We start from the raw sequence: 26,073 nt of genomic DNA on the forward strand, positions 1-26,073 counted from the left end.
AGTCAGTGCGTAGTTACCTTGTTTAACTACTCATTCACCGCCTCCCATGTCTGCTGACCCTTGTAATGGGGGTGTAGAGAGGAGCCCAGTGTCACCCTGTACCATCTGTATGGTGACCCTGAACAAGGGCCTCCTCACTACCTCCCATGTCTCCTGACCCTTGTGATGGGAGTGGAGAGAGGAGCCCAATGCTGCCCCATACCATCTGTATGGTGACCCTGAGCAAGGGCCTCCTCACTACCTCCCATGTCTCCTGACCCTTGTGATGGGAGTGGAGAGAGGAGCCCAATGCTGCCCCATACCATCTGTATGGTGACCCTGAGCAAGGGCCTCCTCACCACCTCCCATGTCTCCTGACCCTTGTGATGGGAGTGGAGCACAATGCTGCCCCATACCATCTGTATGGTGACCCTGAACAAGGGCCTCCTCACCACCTCCCATGTCTCCTGACCCTTGTGATGGGGGTGAGAGAGGAGCCCAGTGCCACCCTGTACCATCTGTATGGTGACCCTGAACAAGGGGCCTCCTCACCACCTCCCATGTCTCCTGACCCTTGTGATGGGGGTGAGAGAGGAGCCCAATGCTGCCCCATACCATCTGTATGGTGACCCTGAGCAAGGGCCTCCTCACCACCTCCCATGTCTCCTGACCCTTGTGATGGGGGTGAGAGAGGAGCCCAGTGCCACCCTGTACCATCTGTATGGTGACCCTGAACAAGGGGCCTCCTCACCACCTCCCATGTCTCCTGACCCTTGTGATGGGGGTGAGAGAGGAGCCCAATGCTGCCCCATACCATCTGTATGGTGACCCTGAGCAAGGGCCTCCTTACCACCAGCCCAGCTCCCTCCTGAATGCCAGGCTGGGTGCCCATGTGATGTGCCCATTGGACGCCATCCTCTGGTTGCCCCTCTGTGTGTCGTGCCACCCGTCACCCCCATACTGTCATGTTCTCATTCTTGGTTCGCCATTTAATAACAACCTTTCTCCTTTTTCTGTTGTTTCAGTTAAAGGATCGAGAAAGTTAAGTCTGCCAACAGATCTTAAGACTGATCTTGGTACGGTAGGCGAAAGCCAACAATTCCTAACGCTTCCTCACTCTCATTTGGCAAGTCAACCAGTCCCATGAGATCTGCGGCTCTCCCAGTGCTTGGCTTGGCGGAGGCTTCTTTCTCCTGTTGGCAGCATCCCCAGCATCCCGCTTGTGTATAGCTCTCATCTCCTGTGCCGCATCCTGTGAATCATTTGCCCGCAGACACACATTGGGGCAGACCAGTGAGATGCCACCTGCGCCCACATGTCCATCACCATTTCACCCACTAATCCGGTAACCCCACAGCGGTGCTTTATCTCTGTACAGGACAGTGTTTGGTGTCATTATGTAAAGATGGTCGGAGGTGGAAAATATCTCTGGCAGTCACCAGTGAGGCCGGGTCTGTGCCTCACACTACACTGTAGCCACCATAGACCTGATAGGAGCCGCGGGCATCACCAAGACCCGTCCATGGGATCGTAGCCATACATAGGGAAATACTCTGCTCACCTGTCCTCTTACTGATGTCCTGCAGGGGGCGCAACATCGACAATCTTACTTCAGCTCTGGAGTATTCTACAGATTATTGTCACCTACAGACTGTCTAGCGAGCAGCTGTATCTCTCCGTACCCGATGTCAGGTCAGGCAGTCAGTGCTGTCACCTATAGACTGCCCAGCGAGCAGCTGCATCTCTCCGTACCCGATGTCAGGTCAGGCAGTCAGTGCTGTCACCTATACATACTGCCCAGCGAGCAGCTGCATCTCTCCGTACCCGATGTCAGGTCAGGCAGTCAGTGCTGTCACCTATAGACTGCCCAGCGAGCAGCTGCATCTCTTCATACCCGATGTCAGGTCAGGCAGTCAGTGCTGTCACCTATATATACTGCCCAGCGAGCAGCTGTATCTCTCCGTACCCGATGTCAGGTCAGGCAGTCAGTGCTGTCACCTATATATACTGCCCAGCGAGCAGCTGTATCTCTCCGTACCCGATGTCAGGTCAGGCAGTCAGTGCTGTCACCTATATATACTGCCCAGCGAGCAGCTGTATCTCTCCGTACCCGATGTCAGGTCAGGCAGGCAGTGCTGTCACCTATAGACTGCCCAGTGAGCAGCTGCATCTCTCCGTACCCGATGTCAGGTCAGGCAGTCAGTGCTGTCACCTATATATACTGCCCAGCGAGCAGCTGCATATCCGTACCCGATGTCAGGTCAGGCAGTCAGTGCTGTCACCTATATATACTGCCCAGCGAGCAGCTGCATCTCTCTGTACCCGATGTCAGGGCAGGCAGGCAGTGCTGTCACCTATGTGTACTGCCCAGCGAGCAGCTGCATCTCTCCGTACCCGATGTCAGGTCAGGCAGTCAGTGCTGTCACCTATATATACTGCCCAGCGAGCAGCTGCATCTCTCCGTACCCGATGTCAGGTCAGGCAGTCAGTGCTGTCACCTATGTGTACTGCCCAGCGAGCAGCTGCATATCCGTACCCGATGTCAGGTCAGGCAGTCAGTGCTGTCACCTATATATACTGCCCAGCGAGCAGCTGCATCTCTCCGTACCCGATGTCAGGTCAGGCAGGACAATGCTGTCACCAGTGGCGTGGCTACCATGAAGGCAGGAAATGCGACTGCTATGGGGCCCTTGCAAGAAGGGGGCCCCAGAAAGCCCTGCTCTGCCTTCATGTTAGTTATGCCACTGACTGCCGACCACTGCATCCCCCCTCCAGCAGAGGAAGAGGGACCCGCCACTGTACTCTTCAGCTCGCTCACTGTAGTGCAGGGTGAGCGGGCTGCACATCATAAGGAGAGGGACAGAGGAGTAGGACCTGCCAGGTCCTGTACGCACAGAAGGAGAGGACGAAGGACTTTATCTGTGCATGTATGTATATGTCAGTGTGTGTGTCAGTGTGTGTGTACCTATGTATCTGTGTATATATGTATATGTCAGTGAGTGTATGTATGTATCTGTGTATATATGTATATGTCAGTGAGTGTATGTATGTATCTGTGGGTATATGTATGTCAGTGTGTGCATGTATCTGTGGCTATATATGTATATACTGTGCTGAGAGGAAGGGGTGTGGAAGTCGGCACTCCTGGACGTAGAAATGTTTAAAACATAACTTTTATTCGTGCATGTTTAAAATTCAGCGGTCGGCATAGCAGGACCTACGCGTTTGCGCTACTGCGCTTAATCATGGTCTAATATCGAGTATCGTAACGAATAAAAACAGGTGACCAGCCAATAAGAAGGTCCCTACATCATAGATCATGTGCTTGAGCAACACAGGTTTAGCATAATTGCAACTGCCACTAATTACATATGCAACGGGAACAATCCCAAAGTACTTATAGGGTGAAAGTGCATGCTAAGGTACAAAAGGATATAAAACTATAGGTAATGATAAAGTAGGTCATCTCTGTAATTCAGGCCTTTTGGATGCCTGGTATCCAGGCGGAAGATCATTTCTGCTTCCTTATGTAAGACCTGTTTATGCCAGTCGCCTCCTCTTGGTGGTTTTTTAACCCTTATGATGGCACATGTGCTGAAGGTGCTGACATCCCCTCTGTGAGTTTCAATAAAGTGTTTCGCTGCCCCTGATACATTAGTTTTGTGTTGTTTTCTGATACTTGTGAGATGTTCACTTAGGCGTTGTTTGTATTTTCTTATGGCGCATCCCACGTAAGATAATTTGCAAGCCGTGCAATTGATAGTGTAGATTATGTGGTCGCTATTACAGTTAAGGAAATCCCTAATTTCATAGGTTTTTTCCCCAGAGCTGTCACTGAAGATTCCCTTATTGTGTGACACAAACTTGCAAATTGGACAGCGTGCATCTCCGCATCTGAAACAGCCCATAAGTTTGCGGCTAGTTTGCGGTAACTCAGGGTGCAGCATACTTGGTGACAACAAATCCCCTAGTGATCTACCTCTGCGTGGTACGCACCTGAAGCCCTGATCCAGAATCTCGGCTAGGGCTTCATCCTGCCGCAGGATAGGAATGTTTTTCTTGAGGATATCTACAATTTGTTTGTATTGGGGTGAATATGTGGTGGAAAATGTGATTGGAGTAGGTGACTCCTGTACACATTGTGCGTTATTGGCTGATTTTGACAGCAAGGATTCCCGGTTTTTAGTGGAGACAATGCCTTCAGCTCTGCCTATTATCTGTCTGTTATAGCCTCTTTTGGCCAAGCGGGTAGCAGTCTCTTTGCATTGTGTCCTGAAAACCGCGCTGTCTGAACATATACGCTTCACCCTCGTGAATTCCCCTACTGAGATAGCCTGTATGGTGTGGAGGGGGTGTTCACTTGTGGCGTGTAGTATGGTGTTTCCTGCAGTGGGCTTACGATAAACAGAAGTAGTGACAGCTTTTTTGGGGACCAAGGCATGTAAATTAATGTCCAAAAAGGTGATTTCTGTTTTGTTGAAGTAATAAGTGAAAGATAAATTAAATGCATTGTTATTTATGTATTGGACAAACTGGCATGCCTGCTCCTCCTCACCTCCCCAAACCAATAGCAGGTCATCTATAAAGCGGCCGTACCATTTGATATGGTGGAGAAACGGATTAGTTGGGGTAAAAATATACTGTTCCTCCCACCATAGAGACCTGCTAGGGTTGGGGAGAATTTGGCCCCCATAGGAGCTCCTTTGGTCTGCAGAAAGAATTCATTGTTGAAGGAAAAATAATTATGTTTCAATAAATATGTGGTTAGATCAACAATGAATTCTTTTAGTTCATGACTGTACCTGCTGTATTTGTACAAGTGATGTGACAAAGCTGTGATGGCTAAGTCATGGGGTATAGACGAATATAATGCTGTCACGTCACAACTCAACCAAGAAAAATTAGAATCCCACACAAAATTTTTAAAGATATTCAACACTGAGCCCGAATCCTTTAAATACCCTGGTACTCTCACTACCAGGGGCTGAAGCAACGAGTCCAACCAGGCACACACTTTCTCATTAAGGGAGCCAACCCCCGAGATGATGGGACGTAGGGGAGGGGGGCTGACTCCCTTATGAATTTTAGGCAAGCCATAAAAAATTGGCAAGGTGGGATTAGCAGGAACAAAATAGTTATATTGTTTTTCCTCCATTATGCCCAATGCTATCCCCTCTTGGACTATGTTGGATAGAGTTTCTCTGAAGGTTACGGTAGGGTCGGACTGCAGTCTGCGGTAGGTGGTGACATCGTCAAGAATTTTGTAAGCACTGTCACAGTAAGACGAGCGATCCAGTAGCACAATCTTTCCGCCTTTGTCGGCCATCTTAATTATCAGGTTTTTATTGTCTTGAAGATCCTTTATTGCGTTTCTTTCCCAATTAGTGATATTATTTTGAGAGGAGTTAATAGACAGTTTCCTTAGATCTCGTTCCATGGCGAAATCAGCCAATAACGCACAATGTGTACAGGAGTCACCTACTCCAATCACATTTTCCACCACATATTCACCCCAATACAAACAAATTGTGGATATCCTCAAGAAAAACATTCCTATCCTGCGGCAGGATGAAGCCTTATCCGAGATTCTGGATCAGGGCTTCAGGTGCGTACCACGCAGAGGTAGATCACTAGGGGATTTGTTGTCACCAAGTATGCTGCACCCTGAGTTATCGCAAACTAGCCGCAAACTAATGGGCTGTTTCAGATGCGGAGATGCACGCTGTCCAATTTGCAAGTTTGTGTCACACAATAAGGGAATCTTCAGTGACAGCTCTGGGGAAAAAACCTATGAAATTAGGGATTTCCTTAACTGTAATAGCGACCACATAATCTACACTATCAATTGCACGGCTTGCAAATTATCTTATGTGGGATGCGCCATAAGAAAATACAAACAACGCCTAAGTGAACATCTCACAAGTATCAGAAAACAACACAAAACTAATGTATCAGGGGCAGCGAAACACTTTATTGAAACTCACAGAGGGGATGTCAGCACCTTCAGCACATGTGCCATCATAAGGGTTAAAAAACCACCAAGAGGAGGCGACTGGCATAAACAGGTCTTACATAAGGAAGCAGAAATGATCTTCCGCCTGGATACCAGGCATCCAAAAGGCCTGAATTACAGAGATGATCTACTTTATCATTACCTATAGTTTTATATCCTTTAGTACCTTAGCATGCACTTTCACCCTATAAGTACTTTGGGATTGTTCCGTTGCATATGTAATTAGTGGCAGTTGCAATTCTGCTAAACCTGTGTTGCTCAAGCACATGATCCATGACGTAGGGACCTTCTTATTGGCTGGTCACCTGTTTTTATTCGTTACGATACTCAATATTAGACCATGATTAAGCGCAGTAGCACGAAACGCGTAGGTCCTGCTATGCCAACCGCTGAATTTTAAACATACACGAATAAAAGTTATGTTTTAAACATTTCTACGTCCAGGAGTGCCGACTTCCACACCCCTTCCTCTCAGCCTAGTCTTGCATGAGGCGCCTGGCCAACGCCTCGAAGATCGAGCACCCTCCCCAGCCCTGCCTGTTGCTGTTACAACTACTCAATGGTGAGCTGTATCTCCTTTCTATTCATTTTCATGTATATACTGTAGTGTCTGTAACACTGGTGTGTGTGTCAGCAGTATCTCAAGTGATTGACAGGTTTGCTCCCAAAGATGTTCTGCAGCAGTTTCTATTAATGCTGGGCTCTAATAAAAGAACCCACCACTAGAAGATAATGCAGCAGATATTATTTCTGGTTCTTAATACACTTGGGGGATGATTTCCCTGTATACGGTATAATTATGGTGTATATGTTATCACTAGTGTCATCAAATTCCAGTGTAAATGTGTGTATGTCAGTGGTGTATTTGTATATATGTTAATGGTGCCACTGTGTGTGTATATATGTGCGTCATTATGTGTGTTAGAGAATTTGTGTGTAATGGGGGGTGGGGACGTACAGGATCCATGGGCCCCGTACAGTTTTTTGCTATGGGGCCCCATGAATCCTAGATACGCCCCTGGCTGTCACCTATGTAGACTGCCCAGCGAGCAGCTGCATATCCGTACCCGATGTCAGGTCAGGCAGTCAGTGCTGTCACCTATATATAAAGCCCAGCGAGCAGCTGCATATCCGTACCCGATGTCAGGCAGTCAGTGCTGTCACCTATATATACTGCCCAGCGAGCAGCTGCATATCCGTACCCGATGTCAGGTCAGGCAGTCAGTGCTGTCACCTATATATACTGCCCAGCGAGCAGCTGCATATCCGTACCCGATGTCAGGTCAGGCAGTCAGTGCTGTCACCTATATATACTGCCCAGCGAGCAGCTGCATATCCGTACCCGATGTCAGGCAGTCAGTGCTGTCACCTATATATACTGCCCAGCGAGCAGCTGTATCTCTCCGTATCCGATGTCAGGTCAGGCAGGCAGTGCTGTCACCTATAGACTGCCCAGCGAGCAGCTGCATCTCTCCATACCCGATGTCAGGTCAGGCAGTCAGTGCTGTCACCTATATATACTGCCCAGCGAGCAGCTGTATCTCTCCGTACCCGATGTCAGGTCAGGCAGGCAGTGCTGTCACCTATACATACTGCCCAGCAAGCAGCTGCATCTCTCCATACCCGATGTCAGGTCAGGCAGTCAGTGCTATCACCTATATATACTGCCCAGCGAGCAGCTGCATCTCTCCGTACCCGATGTCAGGTCAGGCAGTCAGTGCTATCACCTATATAATGCACTGTGCCCCCATAATGAGATATAATGCACTGTGCCCCCATAATGAGGTATAATGCACTGTGCCCCCATAATGAGGTATAACGCACTGTGCCCCCATAATGAGATATAACGCACTGTGCCCCCATAATGTGATATAATGCACTGTGCCCCCATAATGAGATATAATGCACTGTGCCCCCATAATGAGATATAACGCACTGTGCCCCCATAATGAGATATAACGCACTGTGCCCCCATAATGAGATATAACGCACTGTGCCCCCATAATGAGATATAACGCACTGTGCCCCCATAATGAGATATAATGCACTGTGCCCCCATAACGAGATATAATGCACTGTGCCCCCATAATGAGGTATAATGCACTGTGCCCCCATAATGAGATATAATGCACTGTGCCCCCATAATGAGGTATAACGCACTGTGCCCCCATAATGAGATATAATGCACTGTGCCCTTTGATAATGAGATTTCCAATCGTCCCTGCGGCAGCACAACAAAGGGGTTATCACATTTTCCTCCTCCTACTAACAGAAGAACCAATCACAGTATTCATGAATAACAGATTAATTAATGACCATTAACTGGAGGAACCCCCCCCTATGCTATATAACCCCCCACAGAACCCCCAGTAGCCGTGTTTTTTTCTTCTGTTCTCCTATGTTAGAAGAACCATCTGAGCTATCTGCGGCTGATGAGAGTGTCTCATGGTCTTTCCCCTGGGTTACCTGCTGTCCGGTGTTGGCTCCACAGGTATGGGGATATATATGTATCACCAGCTCTGTTCCCAGGTGTCTGGGAGCTTCTGTGTGTGTCCGGTTTTTAGCGGCTCCCTGGCAGTGTTAGCTTCGGGACCCAGCTTACACAGCTACTGGGGTAAGTGTCGGTCTGGGGGGAGGGGCCCGGCTAATGTAGTATCGGCATACCGGGTCCCTTCTTCTCCCGAATAACCTGCTGTACCGGCGTATGATGGAGGCTCCACCCACTCCGCCTTCTCCTCCCTGGCCCTACTGATGATGCGGTTTCCGGGTTAGCCGTGCGCCGCCTCACTTCTGGTTCCGGCTGACGCCATCCAGTAAGTCGGGATGTCATTGGTGGATCAGGTGAGCCCAGCCCCTTGTTCATGGCCGGGAATTTTATTTATGGCTTATGTGCTGCACCTTGCCAGGAGCGCCTCCTCTGTTACTGCCAGGTAATCACTGGGGTCTTGTCAGTTTTGTTATGCTGTGCTGATTGCTTCCATGTTTTTCATTTAGAATGGACAGACAGCGTAATTCTTCTCCTGCTGGAAAGAGTCAACGCAAGGAAAGACACAGGATGTGTAATGGATGTGAACAACCTCTGCCTGACAATTGTCCTGCTGACTTATGTCAGGGCTGCACCCCTTTAGCACCAACACAGATCTCCAGTTGCAGGCCAGCGAGTTTATGGGATGGTTTAAAGCCCAGCTGTCAGAAGCCTTCAGAGAGTTTAAAGGTCAGCAACGTCCTTCATGCAGCAGTGTTCAGCCTTCAGCGCCTCAGCTTACCTCGCCAGCTCCGTCTCAATCCTCAGCCGATGACTCGGGCTCCGCTCCTGAAGCTGATACAGGCACTCCAGATAGGGGTCGTCCTGACGACTATTACCTGTTCCATAGAGACCAGGCTTCAGCCTTTATTAAATCAGTAAAAAAGACTGTGGAAGGAGAACCTAGTTCATCAAGATTACCTAAGAAAGAGGCACTTTTTTATTTTCCAGAGATTTCCCATCACTCTCTGCCTAATCAGCCACTACTGAACACCATCATGCAGGCTGAATGGGCCAAACCTGAAAAAAAAGGCTGACCTGGGGTCCAGGTTCAGGTCGGTTTACAGGTTGGACTCTGAGTGCTCTGAGGTGTGGGAGCTCCCAGGGTGGATATGCCGGTGGCTAGGCTTTCCAAAAAATCCATGTTCCCGTTTGATGACTCTGCCCGCCTATCCATCTGGTCTCTTAGCATGGAAGACGGGTCTCTGAAAGGGGTCTACCTGGGAGCCTCCCAAGCAGTCAAAGCATCTATTGCCTCAGTCTCTGTCGCCCGGGCATTCAGGGTCCTTTAAGACATCTTAAAGGACATTCCAGATATGAAGTTGGCTCCTGAGTTTCTGGCGGATTTTCCATTGGATGTAATCCGGCTAAATGCAAAAACTATTGCGGCATCCATGGCTGCAAGAAGGGCTCTCTGGCTCAAAGAATGGGCTGGTGATGTTACGTCAAAAAATCATTTTTGCTCTCTGCCTTTTGAGGCAGGAAGTCTTTTTGCGGCCCAGGTTACTCCTACTTTAGAAGGAATGAGTGCTAAAAAGGGGGTCGCTTTTCCACAGCCTCCCAGAAAACCCAAGTATGGGGGTCAACAGCGATCCTTTCAAAGATCCCCAGCAAGAAGATGCTTTCAGTGTAAGCCCAGACAGGAGAAGTCTAAGTTCCAGGACAGCTCTTCTTACAAAAAGAAACCGGCGCCGGGAGGCGGTAAAGGCTCCAGTTTCTGATGCCAAAGGCAAGGTGGGGGGCAGACTGGCTTAGTTTGCTGCCACCTGGTTTCGAACCTCATCAGACTCCTGGGTTCGTTCGGTGGTGACCAGAGGTTACTCTCTGGAGTTGACCAGCTCCCCCCCAAAGGGAGACTCATGGAGACTGGTGGTGGATCTCACCTTTTTGAATCGGTTTGTGGCAAAGAAACATTTCAAAATGGAGTCCATCAAATCCATCAGGAGACTTCATGTCAACTCTGGACCTCAAGGACGCTTACCTGCATATCCCCATCCTGAGAAGTCATCGCAGGTTCCTCAGGATTGCGGTGTCTGCCAAGGGTCGCACAACACATTACCAGTTCACCTGCCTTCCCTTTGGACTCTCGTCAGCACCTCTGGTTTTCACCAAGGTGGCGGTGGTACTGGCGGCCCATCTAAGACACCAGGGAGTCTACATCGTCCCATACTTGGACGATTGGCTGGTTAAAGCCCCGTCCCGGAAGATCCTTGTCCAGCATCTCCATCTGACTTAAAAATCATGTCTCACCCCAGCCAGAGTATGCAAGTTCTGGGATTCTCAATCAACTTGTCCTCCATGAAATTGTTCCTGTCTCCCGAGAGAATCAATCGCCTGGAGTCAGAGGTGTCTCACTTACTCCTAGTATCAGAGGTGACGGTTTGCTCAGCAATGAGTGTACTTGGGCTCATGACGTCATCGCTGGACGCTGTTCCCTGGGCCAGGGCTTACCTGAGACCCCTGTCCCAGTGGAATAGGAAGCCATGGGGCCTGGACAGGACCATAGCGTTGTCACATTCCACAAGGGCGGATCTGGAATGGTGGCTTCGTCCAGACAAGGTCTCCCTGGGGAGGTCTTTGTCCAGTTCCCCTTGTCTAGTTCTGACCACAGACGCATCAGCAGTAGGATGGGGTGCCCACCTGGATGGCAAGTGGGTCCAAAGGAGATGGTCCAGAACAGAGGCTTTATGTTCATCCAACCGCAAAGAACTGAGAGCGATTCGCCTAGCCATATGTCACTTTCTTCCTCTGGTCCGGCATCGCAGTGTCCTCGGGCAGTCGGACAATCTCCCATCAGTGTTCTATGTGAACAAGCTGGGTGGCACAAGGTTGCTGCAACTCATGGAGGAGTGCAGTTCCCTCATGGCTTGGGCAGAATGTCATCTCCAAGATCTCCATGCGGTTCACATTCGGGGTTCTCTCAATGTGCAAGCCGATCTCCTAAGAGGGGAAGGCCGGAATCCGGCGGAATAGAGCCTTCACCCGGAAGTTTTTGCCCAGCTGACTCTGATGTTCGGATCCCCCATGATGGATGTCATGGCAACGAGGAGGAACAGGAAGCTCGACAATTTTTGCTCCCTTTACAGGGCGGATCAACCAGATTACCTGGACGGCCTCTCAATCTCATGGTCTCTCAGATTCCTGTATGTCTTTCATCCCCTGCCACTGATCATGAGGGTCCTAGTCAAGGTGAAGGAAGAGAAAGCTTCAGTCCTAGCAGTCCTGCCGTATTGGCCCAGGACACAGACACTTGCCAGGGGTCGCATCTGGGAAATTCCTCTAAGGACAGACATTCTCAGCCAAGCAGGGCTATTCCATCCACGTCCAGAGAAGCTGAGACAGCCTGGCAGTTGACAGGTTAGCCAATCAAATATATTAGAAGGAGACAGCACTTTGTAGAGTGAAAAACAGTGACTTTTATTCACACCTCAATGTTGCGACGTTTCGGCTATACACAGTAGCCTTCCTCAAGCATAAAACCAAGTGCCAATACACACACTTATATATGTGAACACTACAATCAATTTCAAAGCATCAGCTGTGAATCATATAAACAGTGATAAAACAATTCCAAAGTAATCAGAGAATATAAATGTTTAGTGAAGTATATACAAAAAAAAATATACAAGTCATCATGTGTCTGTGTTCATTAATATTCATAAATATGTGACATAGGGAGCGATCCTCACACCGATCACTCTATAATCCCAATATTTAATATATAAACAAAAGCAACAAGTGACAGTCATGTGTATACTATAAACTATAATGAAAACGAGGGAGGGATGTTATTACCTAACACACAAGGATGAATGGCGTCCCATGACTCCAGGTATACCAAGGCGCAGAAACAATGACTACACTGATGCCGCGTCACTATCCGGCTGCTGCGCATGCGCACAGCAGTCGGCTGTTCCGCGGCGGCCATCTTAAAAAAGGGCTGAGATGCCAGGAGTTCGGTAATAGTGAATATCATGTTAAGGCAATAAATTAATGATGCGAATCTATTAAGATGGATTATAAAGGGAAGACATGAATAATAGCAAAGCATATGTGTCGGTTGGTAGAGATATAAGCTCGCTCACAACCACAGTGAATCGTATTATGGACATATATATATATATGTGACGTCACCTTCCCTGGTGGACTGCGCCACCTTCTATGACTCTATGTCGAAACTCCAACCTCATGTTTATATATGGCAATCTACACATAGTGCTAACTACCACATAATCAACACAGCAGACCACCAATGAACCTCCGGTAAACCAAGAGACTATCATTGGGGCTGACGTGGAGTTCAACTCAAGTCGATTATTGAGGCAAGGGACAAGTTGCACTATATAGTGCTTACAAAAACGAACAGCACACTATAGTGCTTACACGAACAGATTACTCTCTGTAGTGTTTATAGGGACATATTGCACCATATAGTGCTAACAAGAACACATTGCACTGTGTAGTGCTTACAGGGACACATAAGGGCAAATAGATTCGCATCATCAACCCATACTAATCCACACTGATTCCACCACTACCATGACTTTACAGAAAAATTGAACAAAGTATAAAGTGCAAAAAGAATAATCAGCCTTTTAATAAACATAACTCCATGTGCATGAAAAGATGACATAAAATTCTGATATAAAGATATTTAAATATAGAGTAAAGGGAGCCAAATAAAGTTTCCAAGCTTGTGGTTGGTAGTTTTCATCCAATCCCATAGATGAATTATCTAGAAGAAAAGAAAAGAGATAAGAAGGTTACTGATCAAGGTAAATCAATATAGATAAATACAACTCTGTGTAATAGTGGCACTAGGTAACCTCCCACTACAGAGATGTGGAAGGACAGGATCACAGGGACACACCGCGTTACAGTCGTATCCCAGATGGTACATTCAATGGTATACTGTCAGATGTTGAATTCCAAATTCAAACCATGTGGGGCCAGGCTATTCAGTTTATGTATCCACATAAGCTCTCTCTTTTTTTAGTTCTGCCACCCTATCCCCTCCTCTGCGTTTTCTTGGGATCCTATCAATGATGGCAAATCTCAGGTCCTCTACTCTGTGAGACATTTCCACAAAATGGTTGGAAACAGGCAAATCCACTCTCTTGGTTCTAATTGTGGACCTATGTTTATTGATCCTTGATCTACAGTTCACAGTTGTTTCCCCTACATATACCATTTTGCAGGGGCAGGTAAGTATATATATCACGAAGTCAGTACGGCATGTCAGATAACTACGGATCTTATAGACCTGTCCTGTCAGAGGATGTTGGAAAGTAGGGCCTTTTAACATTAGGGGGCAATTGCTACACCCCAGACAAGGGAAACAGCCATTTTTAGAGGGCCTAAGATATCCCTGAGTAGTGGTGGCTGTAGGACCCAAATCTGCCCTAACTAGGGTATCCTTAAGATTTTTAGGCCTCCTATATGCCATCCTGGGGGCTGTATTAAACTCCTCTATCTGTGGGAATGCCCTACCAAGTACACCCCATTCTTTCTGTAGTATACGTGAGACATGTCTGCTGGCATGGGAATATGTAGTCACAACTGTCATCCGTGGATTAGTCCTTGTCTCCTGTGGATTCGTGGTTGGTCTGGGGGATAGGGCCTTCTCTCTCTGTTGAGCAATTAACATCGGGGGATATTTCCTTGCCCTAAATTTCTCACACATGGTATCAAGTCTTTTTGGGAGTCTCGTCTGGTCTTGTACAATCCTGGTCACTCTCAGCAATTGGCTGTATGGTAGAGAGCGGACCATCGGTCGTGGGTGGAAGCTGTCAAATTGAAGTAAATTATTCCTATCGGTCGGCTTTACATAGAGGTCCGTCAGCAATCTGTCACCTTCTCTGTAGACCCAAGTATCCAGAAACTGTATCCCTTCTTCTGAGGCTACATATGTAAATTTGACCGTCTCATCTATAGTGTTAAGATAGCGGTAAAAGGACATTAGTTCTTCATCTGTGCCCTTCCAGATGACAAAGACATCGTCTATGTATCTCCACCACCTCAGGACATGCCCGAAGTGGTGGGACACATAGACGTGTCTATCCTCCAACGCTGCCATATACATATTTGCATATGTAGGCGCGACATTACTGCCCATTGCGGTCCCACGCCGCTGGGCATAGAACTGGTCACGGGACAAAAAATAATTTTTGGTCAGAATGATGGTCAGCAAGTCCAGTAGGAATTTTTTAGCATGAGGTGTGATGTCTGAGTAGTCAAGGGCCTCCTCAACTGCCCCTATTCCCCTAATGTGGTCAATAGACGTATACAGGGATGTAACATCAAAGGATACAAGGATCACCCGCTCTGTCACGACTACCTCCTTCAATTTACACAAAAAGTCCTGAGTGTCCCTAATGTACGACCTGGCACATGTGGCAAACCCTCTGAGTACCTTATCCAGGTAAATAGCCAGAGGGCCAAACACAGAGCCACAGCCCGCCACTATAGGACGTCCAGGAGGGGTTTTTAAACACTTATGGATTTTGGGAAGTATGTACAGGACAGGGGTCACTGGGTGTATAACTTCCAAGAAATCCCTGAGTTGGGTATCAATGATATTTAATGCATACGCATCAGCAATAATCCCATCAATCTCGTTTTTGATCTCCACCAATGGATCACGGTCCAACGGAAAATATACCTCATGGTCAGAGAGCTGTCTCTCAATTTCAGCAATGTATTGGCTCGTATCCATCACCACCAAAGCTCCCCCTTTGTCGGCGGGTTTGATGGTGATGGAATTGTCCATCCTAAGTACATCTATTGCTTCCCTTTCTTTCCTCGACATGTTATTGAAGCCATTAAACAAGTGTGTATGTTTCAGTCTATCCATTTGTTGTCTTACATTAGTTTTAAATGTTTCAATCACTGGGTTCGTAATGGGTGGGTTAAAACCACTTCTTTTACGTAACCCCACGTCACCCAAATTGAGTTCACTCGGACCCTCTAGTCCCTTATCACATTTATCAGACTTTGCAGAGAACCACACTTTTAATTTAAGCTGGCGATACACTTCATGCAAGTCAAGGTCTAGTTGAAACCAATCAATACTATTCTGTGGACAAAAAGACAATCCTTTGTTTAAAACATTCATTTCAGTCTCTGTAAGATTACGTGAAGAAATATTTACCACGAGATGTGTATCAGATGGATCACTCATGGGTTCGGAGTCGACTGGTTCTGAGTAGAGTCTCTCCGAGCAGGTTTCGGCGTGGCTCTGCGTTGATTGCCCGTTGTTCCCCGGTCCTTCTTGTATGGTCTGCCATCTTTGTCTCTTGTATCTCCTCCTGTGTTTCCTCCCGCCCCGTCTGGGGCGTCCTGTGGATCTAAAAAAACGGCCGATTCATTGTCAATGTTATCCTGTGTATCAGAGGTATTAGATCTTCTCTTCCTCTTTTGGGGACCCTTCCCATTATAATTGTTCTGTCTCTGACCACCAACACCATTTTTTTGCCAGGTATAAATCTTTCCACCACGATAGTCATCCTCATCTCTATTCCATTTCTGTCTCTTTACTTTCTCCAACTTATCACGAAAGCCATTCAATGATTGTTCCGCACTCTCCCGATATTCCTGTAACTCAGTAGCAGTCAAAGTCCCAGCCAGGCATTCATTCACTTCTCTCAGATGATCATTTGCTATATTTATCTCTATTTGCAAAAAGTCCAAATTAAGTAGCATAATCTCCTTTGCATACTGGTTGGAGATTTGTGCAAAACGGTCACAATACTGTACATTAGAGGGAAACAAGTTAGGTGATAGTTGAGACCTCATTCCTCTGGGTATGCGTCCAGCCCTATAATATTCGCCAATAGTCATCAGATGTAACTCCAAGGAGATCAATTTTTTAGATATATTCTCCCACCTCCGTTTAGTATTGTCCAAATCAGGCACCCTCAGGAACGGCACCACACCGGGTACTCCACTCATAATCCTGTCCACATCATCACTGGAGTGAAAAAAGGCTGCAGATGCGGTGGCCATCTTGGCCAAAAAAAGTCACACAGAGCAATTTAGACAAAAAAACTTTTTCAGAAATATTATATATGCCGTGCCCGCTACGGAGTCCAATCAGTCACTGAATATAGTATAACAGCACAGGCAAAAATAGAAAAAATGGATTAGTGCACGCCTCACCAGACTGGGCTCAATGTCCGGGATTATCCAATATATTAGAAGGAGACAGCACTTTGTAGAGTGAAAAACAGTGACTTTTATTCACACCTCAATGTTGCGACGTTTCGGCTATACACAGTAGCCTTCCTCAAGTGCCAATACACACACTTATATATGTAAACACTACAATCAATTTCAAAGCATCAGCTGTGAATCATATAAACAGTGATAAAACAATTCCAAAGTAATCAGAGAATATAAATGTTTAGTGAAGTATATACAAAAAAAATATACAAGTCATCATGTGTCTGTGTTCATTAATATTCATAAATATGTGACATAGGGAGCGATCCTCACACCGATCACTCTATAATCCCAATATTTAATATATAAACAAAAGCAACAAGTGACAGTCATGTGTATACTATAAACTATAATGAAAACGAGGGAGGGATGTTATTACCTAACACACAAGGATGAATGGCGTCCCATGACTCCAGGTATACCAAGGCGCAGAAACAATGACTACACTGATGCCGCGTCACTATCCGGCTGCCGCGCATGCGCACAGCAGTCGGCTGTTCCGCGGCGGCCATCTTAAAAAAGGGCTGAGATGCCAACCGACACATATGCTTTGCTATTATTCATGTCTTCCCTTTATAATCCATCTTAATAGATTCGCATCATTAATTTATTGCCTTAACATGATATTCACTATTACCGAACTCCTGGCATCTCAGCCCTTTTTTAAGATGGCCGCCGCGGAACAGCCGACTGCTGTGCGCATGCGCGGCAGCCGGATAGTGACGCGGCATCAGTGTAGTCATTGTTTCTGCGCCTTGGTATACCTGGAGTCATGGGACGCCATTCATCCTTGTGTGTTAGGTAATAACATCCCTCCCTCGTTTTCATTATAGTTTATAGTATACACATGACTGTCACTTGTTGCTTTTGTTTATATATTAAATATTGGGATTATAGAGTGATCGGTGTGAGGATCGCTCCCTATGTCACATATTTATGAATATTAATGAACACAGACACATGATGACTTGTATATTTTTTTTGTATATACTTCACTAAACATTTATATTCTCTGATTACTTTGGAATTGTTTTATCACTGTTTATATGATTCACAGCTGATGCTTTGAAATTGATTGTAGTGTTTACATATATAAGTGTGTGTATTGGCACTTGAGGAAGGCTACTGTGTATAGCCGAAACGTCGCAACATTGAGGTGTGAATAAAAGTCACTGTTTTTCACTCTACAAAGTGCTGTCTCCTTCTAATATATTGGATAATCCCGGACATTGAGCCCAGTCTGGTGAGGCGTGCACTAATCCATTTTTTCTATTTTTGCCTGTGCTGTTATACTATATTCAGTGACAGGTTAGCCAATCAGTCGCAGGACTTATCGGAGGACGTTATTCAGATACTCGCTGCTGCCCGTAGGCCAGCACAGTCAGCCACGGTCAAAGTGTATAGCAGAGTCATGAGAACTTTTACCGCCTGGTGTAATCTGCATAACATTTCTGCTCCTACTGTGGCTCAGGTTCTAGAGTTTCTCACGGAGGGGTTTAACAAGAACCTGAAGTTTAATACACTCCGAGTACATTTCTCGTCAATCAATTCTCACTATGCGGTTGCCTTCTCAAACCATCCTCTAGATTGTAAGTTCTTCAGAGCTGTGAAAAATTTCCGCCCTCAAGTCAAGAATCCTGTCAGTCATGGGACCTGCCTACTGTGTTGGAAGCTTTATCTCACCCTCCATTTGAGCCTTTGTCAGAGGTGGACATTAAACTTGTTTCATGGAAAACCCTCGGCAAAAAGAGTTGAGGAAATCCAGGCCTTCTCCTCTGAACACCCTTTCCTGAGGGTTCTGCAAGATTGCTTGGTCCTCCGCATGAAACCGTCTTTCCGGCCCAAAGTTCTGTCAGTTTTTAACATCAACCAGGAGGTTTTTCTTCCAGATTTCTACCCTGACCCTCAGAATGAAATTCAATCTCATCTGCACACATTGGATGTAAAAAGGGCGGTCCTCTGCTATCTCGAGAGGTCTAAAGACTTTTTTTGCAATATGTGGGCCCCAACAGAGGAAAACAAGCTTCAAAAGCATCTTTATCCAGCTGGATCAAGGGCACCATTGCTCTTTGCTACACGTCTTTAGGTCTCAGCCCCCCGGACGGAATCAGGGCCCACTCAACAAGATCGACCGCAGCTTGGACAGAGCTGGCACAGGTTTCTCTAGATCAAATATGTCGAGCAGCGTCATGGTCATCGCCAGTCATGTTCATTAAAGGAGAAGTCCGGCCAAAAGTATTTTTTAATATGTTATTACTTATGGAAAGTTAGACAAGTGTCCTTGCTCCCCAAAGTATCCTATAAATGTATTCAATGAATACATTTGGAGGGCACCGAGCAGGGAGGGAGAGAGGTGCCTGTGCATTTACCTCCCCCGTCCCTCCCTGCTCGGTGCTGGGCACATATACACAGTACTACTACTCCCATCATCTGCTCATAGTATGAGCAGAGGATGGGGGAGTAGTACCTGTGCTATCCCCATTACGCCGCCGCACAGCTGCTCATCACAAGGGCTTTATCATGCCCCCTCCTCCGCTCCCCCTCCTCCCAGCTTCCAATTTCTAATTATGCCGCCGCTCACCGCTCTCTGCTCCCACATACCGCCTCCCGGTCCGCACTGCATGCCGGCCGCATCAGCCCTCCCCCACCCGCTGGGAGCACAGCAGTGCTTCCTGTCCCCAGCCAGCATGCAGTGTGGACCGGGAGGCGGCATGTGGAAGCAGAGAGCGGCGGCATAGTTAGAAATTGGAAGCTGGGAGCAGGGGGAGCGGAGGAGGGGGCATGATGAAGCCCTTGTGATGAGCAGCTGTGCGGCGGCGGCATAATAGGGATAGCACAGGTACTACTCCCCCATCCTCTGCTCATACTATGAGCAGATGATGGGAGTAGTAGTACTGTGTATATGTGCCCAGCACCGAGCAGGGAGGGACGGGGGAGGTAAATGCACAGGCACCTCTCTCCCTCCCTGCTCGGTGCCCTCCAAATGTATTCATTGAATACATTTATGGGATACTTTGGGGAGCAAGGACAATTGCTTCCCAAAGTATTCCATAAATGTATTCAATCAAAACGTACTGTACATAACATTTTTTACATACACATCCATTGATTCAATAGAGTGTCCAGCAGGGGCGCACGATATATAAAAGTCAATGGTACTCTGACTTTTTTTATATAGTGTGCCCCCTGCTGGACACTCCATAGGAATTACACCCTTCGTCGTGACGTCACGGTTTCTGAGAGAATTCTAACACTCCATGATCTAATAAATTAAGGGGAACAGCAGTATATGTGCATTTCCCATAATTAATGTACATTAGAAATTTGTCTAACTTTCCATAGGTAAAAACATATAAAAAAATACTTTTGGCCGGACTTCTCCTTTAAGCATTACAGGCTGGATGTCCTGCCCAACAGAGAGGCGTCCTTTGGCAGAAGTGTGCTTGATCTTGCTGTGCATATCCCTCTGTTGTGCTGCCGCAGGGACGATTAGAAAGTTCAGATTTTCTTTCCATGAGTCCCAAGGCAGCACAAGTTACCCTCCCTCATTAAAATATTATTGCTGCATACCTCACAGCTACTGGGGGTTCTGTGGGGGGTTATATAGCATAGGGGGTGGTTCCTCCAGTTAATGGTCATTAATTTATTATTCATGAATACTGTGATTGGTTCTTCTGTTAGTAGGAGGAGGAAAATGTGATAACCCCTTTGTTGTGCTGCCGCAGGGACTCATGGGAAGAGGAGATTTCGGTAAGAAAATCTGAACTATAATGCACTGTGCCCCCTTAATGAGATATAATGCACAGTGCCCCCTTAATGTGTTATAATGCACTGAGCATTATATCTGATTATGGGGGCACAGTGCATTATATCTGATTATGGGGGCACAGTGCATTATATCTCATTATGGGGGCACAGTGCATTATATCTGATTATGGGGGCACAGTGCGTTATACCTCATTATGGGGGCACAGTGCATTATATCTCATTATGGGGGCACAGTGCGTTATATCTCATTATGGGGGCACAGTGCGTTATACCTCATTATGGGGGCACAGTGCGTTATACCTCATTATGGGGGCACAGTGCGTTATACCTCATTATGGGGGCACAGTGCGTTATACCTCATTATGGGGGCACAGTGCGTTATACCTCATTATGGGGGCACAGTGCGTTATATCTCATTATGGGGGCACAGTGCGTTATATCTCATTATGGGGGCACAGTGCGTTATATCTCATTATGGGGGCACAGTGCGTTATACCTCATTATGGGGGCACAGTGCGTTATACCTCATTATGGGGGCACAGTGCGTTATACCTCATTATGGGGGCACAGTGCGTTATACCTCATTATGGGGGCACAGTGCGTTATACCTCATTATGGGGGCACAGTGCGTTATACCTCATTATGGGGGCACAGTGCGTTATACCTCATTATGGGGGCACAGTGCATTATATCACATTATGGGGGCACAGTGCGTTATACCTCATTATGGGGGCACAGTGCATTATATCACATTATGGGGGCACAGTGCGTTATATCTCACTATGAAGCAGAATTGAGGTGGAAAAGAAGTCGATATTGGAGCCAAACTCCAGAGTGATCCCCAAGGAGTGTGGCTGCCAGATAGAGTGACTGCTGTTAAGGATGTGATATTCTGTATATTTAGTGCAGCCATTACAATATGGCGATGACCGTCTAAACACGTAGAGATGTTTTATTCCTTACAGCTTCTGTTAGTAATCACTCGTGCTACGTAACTAACTCCTATTGCACCTCAGCCAATGAAGTACTGACACCAGCCTTAGTAGAAGTATATGCCCCGCCAGGGTATATAAACTGGCCGCCATCTTTGAATAAAGGAGATCCACCTTAACCATCAATGTTTGATTCTCAGTGCGCACTATAAACTTATAACTTGTCAATATGACAGCACTCCCATAACACTACCAAGGAGTGTGACCACTAAAGAGTGTGACTGCCAAAGAGAGGGTGACCACCAAAGATCCCATAAGGTGGTCAGACAGAGTGACCAAGAGTGACCCCAAGGTAGACCCCTCGAAGAGAGTGACCTAGAGTAACCCCCAAGGAATGTGACCAAGAGAGTGAGACCACTAAGGAGTGTGATTATCAAAGAGAGTGTGACTGAGAGTGATTGCCTAATAGAGTGTGACCAGCTAAGAGAGTGGAACCACTAAAGAAAGCGTGAGGAACAATGAGAGACTGGCAAAGAGAGTGTGAGGTGGCCAGGCAGAGTGACCAACAGTGATAGTGTGACCAAGAGAGACCACCAAGGAGACTCCTCTAAGAGAGTGACCAAAAGGGACCCCCAAGGAGTGTGACTGGCAATGAGAGTGAGACCACCAAGGAGTGTCACCGCCAAAGAATGTGTGTGAGAGAGTGACCGGCAAGGAGTGTGACCACGGAGAATTTGACCAAGTGTGACCACCAAAGAGAGTGTGACCAGCAAAGAGAGGACAGTGGTAGTTCTCACAAGTAATGCACACACTAGTGATAGAGAGAGCCAAAGAGAGTGTGACTACCCAGAGTGTGACCACTAAAGAGAGTGTTCCCGCCACAGAGTGAGACCATCACTAGTGATAGATTGGATGTACCTTGTTCTTCTCCTTTGGGCAGTTGATAGATTGGCTGCAGCTCATCCTCCCCTTAGCTTTGTACTGTTTGGAGTCAGTGTTTTCTCACATCCCTCTGACAGCCCGTCGAGTCCTGAGTGATGAGATAACTTTCCTCTTTGTATGTCACAGTCCTATCACTATTAGCTTCTGCCTGGCACACAGGGTACACGCCAACACAGTCCCATACCTGATCAGCAGCTGCCATTGATGCAGTCTCGACGCTCAACGGCAATGATAAGTCCTGATGGGTAATCTGTCGGCCATACAGGTGTATGGGAGCAGGTGTGTATCACCAGGTATGGCCACCACCGCTCCCAGAGTCCTGATGGGTAATCTGTCAGCCATACAGGTGTATGAGCAGGTGTGTATCACCAGGTATGGCCACCACAGCTCCCAGAGTCCTGATGGGTAATCTGTCAGCCATACAGGTGTATGGGAGCAGGTGTGTATCACCAGGTATGGCCACCACCGCTCCCAGAGTCCTGATGGGTAATCTGTCAGCCATACAGGTGTATGAGCAGGTGTGTATCACCAGGTATGGCCACCACAGCTCCCAGAGTCCTGATGGGTAATCTGTCAGCCATACAGGTGTATGGGAGCAGGTGTGTATCACCAGGTATGGCCACCACCGCTCCCAGAGTCCTGATGGGTAATCTGTCAGCCATACAGGTGTATGAGCAGGTGTGTATCACCAGGTATGGCCACCACAGCTCCCAGAGTCCTGATGGGTAATCTGTCAGCCATACAGGTGTATGGGAGCAGGTGTGTATCACCAGGTATGGCCACCACCGCTCCCAGAGTCCTGATGGGTAATCTGTCAGCCATACAGGTGTATGGGAGCAGGTGTGTATCACCAGGTATGGCCACCACAGCTCCCAGAGTCCTGATGGGTAATCTGTCAGCCATACAGGTGTATGGGAGCAGGTGTGTATCACCAGGTATGGCCACCACCGCTCCCAGAGTCCTGATGGGTAATCTGTCAGCCATACAGGTGTATGGGAGCAGGTGTGTATCACCAGGTATGGCCACCACAGCTCCCAGAGTCCTGATGGGTAATCTGTCAGCCATACAGGTGTATGGGAGCAGGTGTGTATCACCAGGTATGGCCACCACAGCTCCCAGAGTCCTGATGGGTAATCTGTCAGCCATACAGGTGTATGAGAGCAGGTGTGTATGGCCTGGTAAAGCTGGTGACAACCAGTGACATTGCTATAGGGGTTATTATTGGGGACTGTATAGCATCACTTTTTTTGCCTGATCCTGTACCTCACACGGTGGAGGTCTCAGGCCCTGACGCTGCTCTTGTCTCGTAGATCACGTGAATGGCCACTGTACCAGCCCCACGTCACAGACCTGCGGGTCCGCGAAGAGGATCTCCACTGCTGATGGCACCAAAGCCAACAGGAGGGGCCCAGGCAGGCCACCGTTTCGAAAAGCCCAGTCTGCAGCTTGTATGGAGATATCCCTGCCCGTCACCACTGAAGGTGAGTCTGGATGGTTGCCCTCCTGACCTTTCCATACAGAGGTGGCCTATCTGTACCTGTTCTTCTCGTTCTTTGTCTGGAGCTTTGGTTTCTACCCATAATTCCTGTAGTTGTGGTGTCTAGACGTAGCCGGCATGACCCAGTGTGGAATTACTAGCACATGCCATGCAACCCCCATGTTGTCGTGACCCCTGTGTTCTTAGTATTCTGTGTGTAGAGGTAGATGACCTGGTGGTCAGTAGTTTTTGATCCCTGTTACTAGACAGTCCACAGTCACTCCTATACAGGGCTGTGTGCACACTGCTGTGCAGTAATGGTCGTCGCCTCTGCTATGTGCTGACCCTGGGGCAGGTGCGGCAGACATCGGGCTGGTATGGAGAACGGTGTCATCCATTGAGCTTCTCTAGTGACGTCCAGGACTACAAGGGATCATCTCCCATTACCAATATTGCACACTACACTGCACAGTGTGCATACAGCCATACACCGACAGAGCCTGAACCTGGACACTACAGCACAGAGCTCCATCATTTCTCTTACCACTGATCTATAGAAACTGGAACCAAAGTACCAACAGCTCAAGTACCGGCTGACATCAGCTCCAATTCCCATTAACTCTCCAGTCACTGGCAGAGCCGCATTCACAACTCTGTTTTTAAGTCACAAATGTGAGCAGAACCATAACCCACGTCTTCAGCCTCATGCAGTTCTTGGGTGAATCGCCCATCAAGGCCCAAACCCTGCTTCATCCAGTGTTATCCTGATTTAGTGAGCCAGCCCTATCCTCAACATCAGAGAGCAACGCCAGCCTTAGCCAACTCTGGATTGTAACCCCCTGTCCAATCACCAACATCAGAGCCCAACACCTGACTGTAACCCGGCCCTATCACCAACATCAGAACCCAACACCTGACTGTAACCCGGCCTATCGCCAACATCAGAACCCAACACCTGACTGTAACCCGGCCCTATCACCAACATCAGAACCCAACACCTGACTGTAACCCGGCCCTATCACCAACATGAGAACCCAACACCTGACTGTAACCCAACCTATCACCAACATCAGAGCCCAACACCTGACTGTAACCCCGGCCTATCTCCAACATCAGAACCCAACACCTGACTGTAACCAGGCCCTATCACCAACATCAGAGCCCAACACCTGACTGTAACCCCGGCCTATCACCAACATCAGAACCCAACACCTGACTGTAACCCGGCCTATCTCCAACATTAGAGCCCAACACCTGACTGTAACCCGGCCCTATCACCAACATGAGAACCCAACACCTGTCTGTAACCCGGCCCTATCACCAACATGAGAACCCAACACCTGACTGTAACCCGGCCCTATCACCAACATGAGAACCCAACACCTGTCTGTAACCCGGCCCTATCACCAACATGAGAACCCAACACCTGACTGTAACCCGGCCCTATCACCAACATCAGAACCCAACACCTGACTGTAACCCGGCCCTATCACCAACATGAGAACACAACACCTGTCTGTAACCCGGCCCTATCACCAACATCAGAACACAACACCTGTCTGTAACCCGGCCCTATCACCAACATGAGAACACAACACCTGACTGTAACCCGGCCCTATCACCAACATCAGAACACAACACCTGACTGTAACCCGGCCCTATCACCATCAGAACCCACCCAATAGCTGACCCACCCCAGCAGTCCAGAATCCATAAAAAATTAGTACTTTGATTATTATATTGGAAAAAATGAAGTGAAACAGACCGACATGTTTCCCAGGTGCACTTAATCATGGCCATGGCCCTCAGCTGTGAAAGCTGTATAAACCACATCAGCAACATCAGGCCTTATTCAACACTGGACACTCCAAGATCCTATAAGACGTGAGGCAGGCAGTGAGATTGTGGTATTAGTAGTGCTCCTGGTACGGCACTTTTAATTTTGTGCATTGCATGGCACCATATACACCATGCACTCACCTCCAGTGCATCCTGCTGGTATGGGATGTTACTGCCCAGGCGCTGCCAGGTTCTGAGCTGTCTGTGACCAGGATTTGTTACCCCATAGTCCCTGACGTAGTGTGTGTTGTGCGCCTGTAGAGGTAGTGACCCCATAGTCCCTGTGTTAGTGTGTGTTGTGCGCCTGTAGAGGTAGTGACCCCATAGTCCCTGTGTTATTGTGTGTTATGCGCATGTAGAGGTAGTGACCCCATAGTCC

General features: G+C 47.6%; 1 protein-coding gene across 3 annotated transcripts in view; it reads left to right on the plus strand.

The window, feature by feature from the left end:
- The window catches only part of STXBP5L (syntaxin binding protein 5L), a 244,647-nt gene that overhangs the window by 204,202 nt on the left and 14,372 nt on the right, over nucleotides 1-26,073 (plus strand). For all 3 annotated transcript variants that reach the window (XM_069944600.1, XM_069944597.1, XM_069944598.1), the window contains one exon: nucleotides 23,689-23,859. In XM_069944600.1, coding sequence (XP_069800701.1) covers nucleotides 23,689-23,859 — 171 coding nt within the window. The remainder of the gene's footprint in view (nucleotides 1-23,688; nucleotides 23,860-26,073) is intronic.

The sequence above is a fragment of the Dendropsophus ebraccatus genome, chromosome 11, assembly GCF_027789765.1.
Source record: "Dendropsophus ebraccatus isolate aDenEbr1 chromosome 11, aDenEbr1.pat, whole genome shotgun sequence".
Taxonomy (NCBI): Eukaryota; Metazoa; Chordata; class Amphibia; order Anura; family Hylidae; genus Dendropsophus; species Dendropsophus ebraccatus.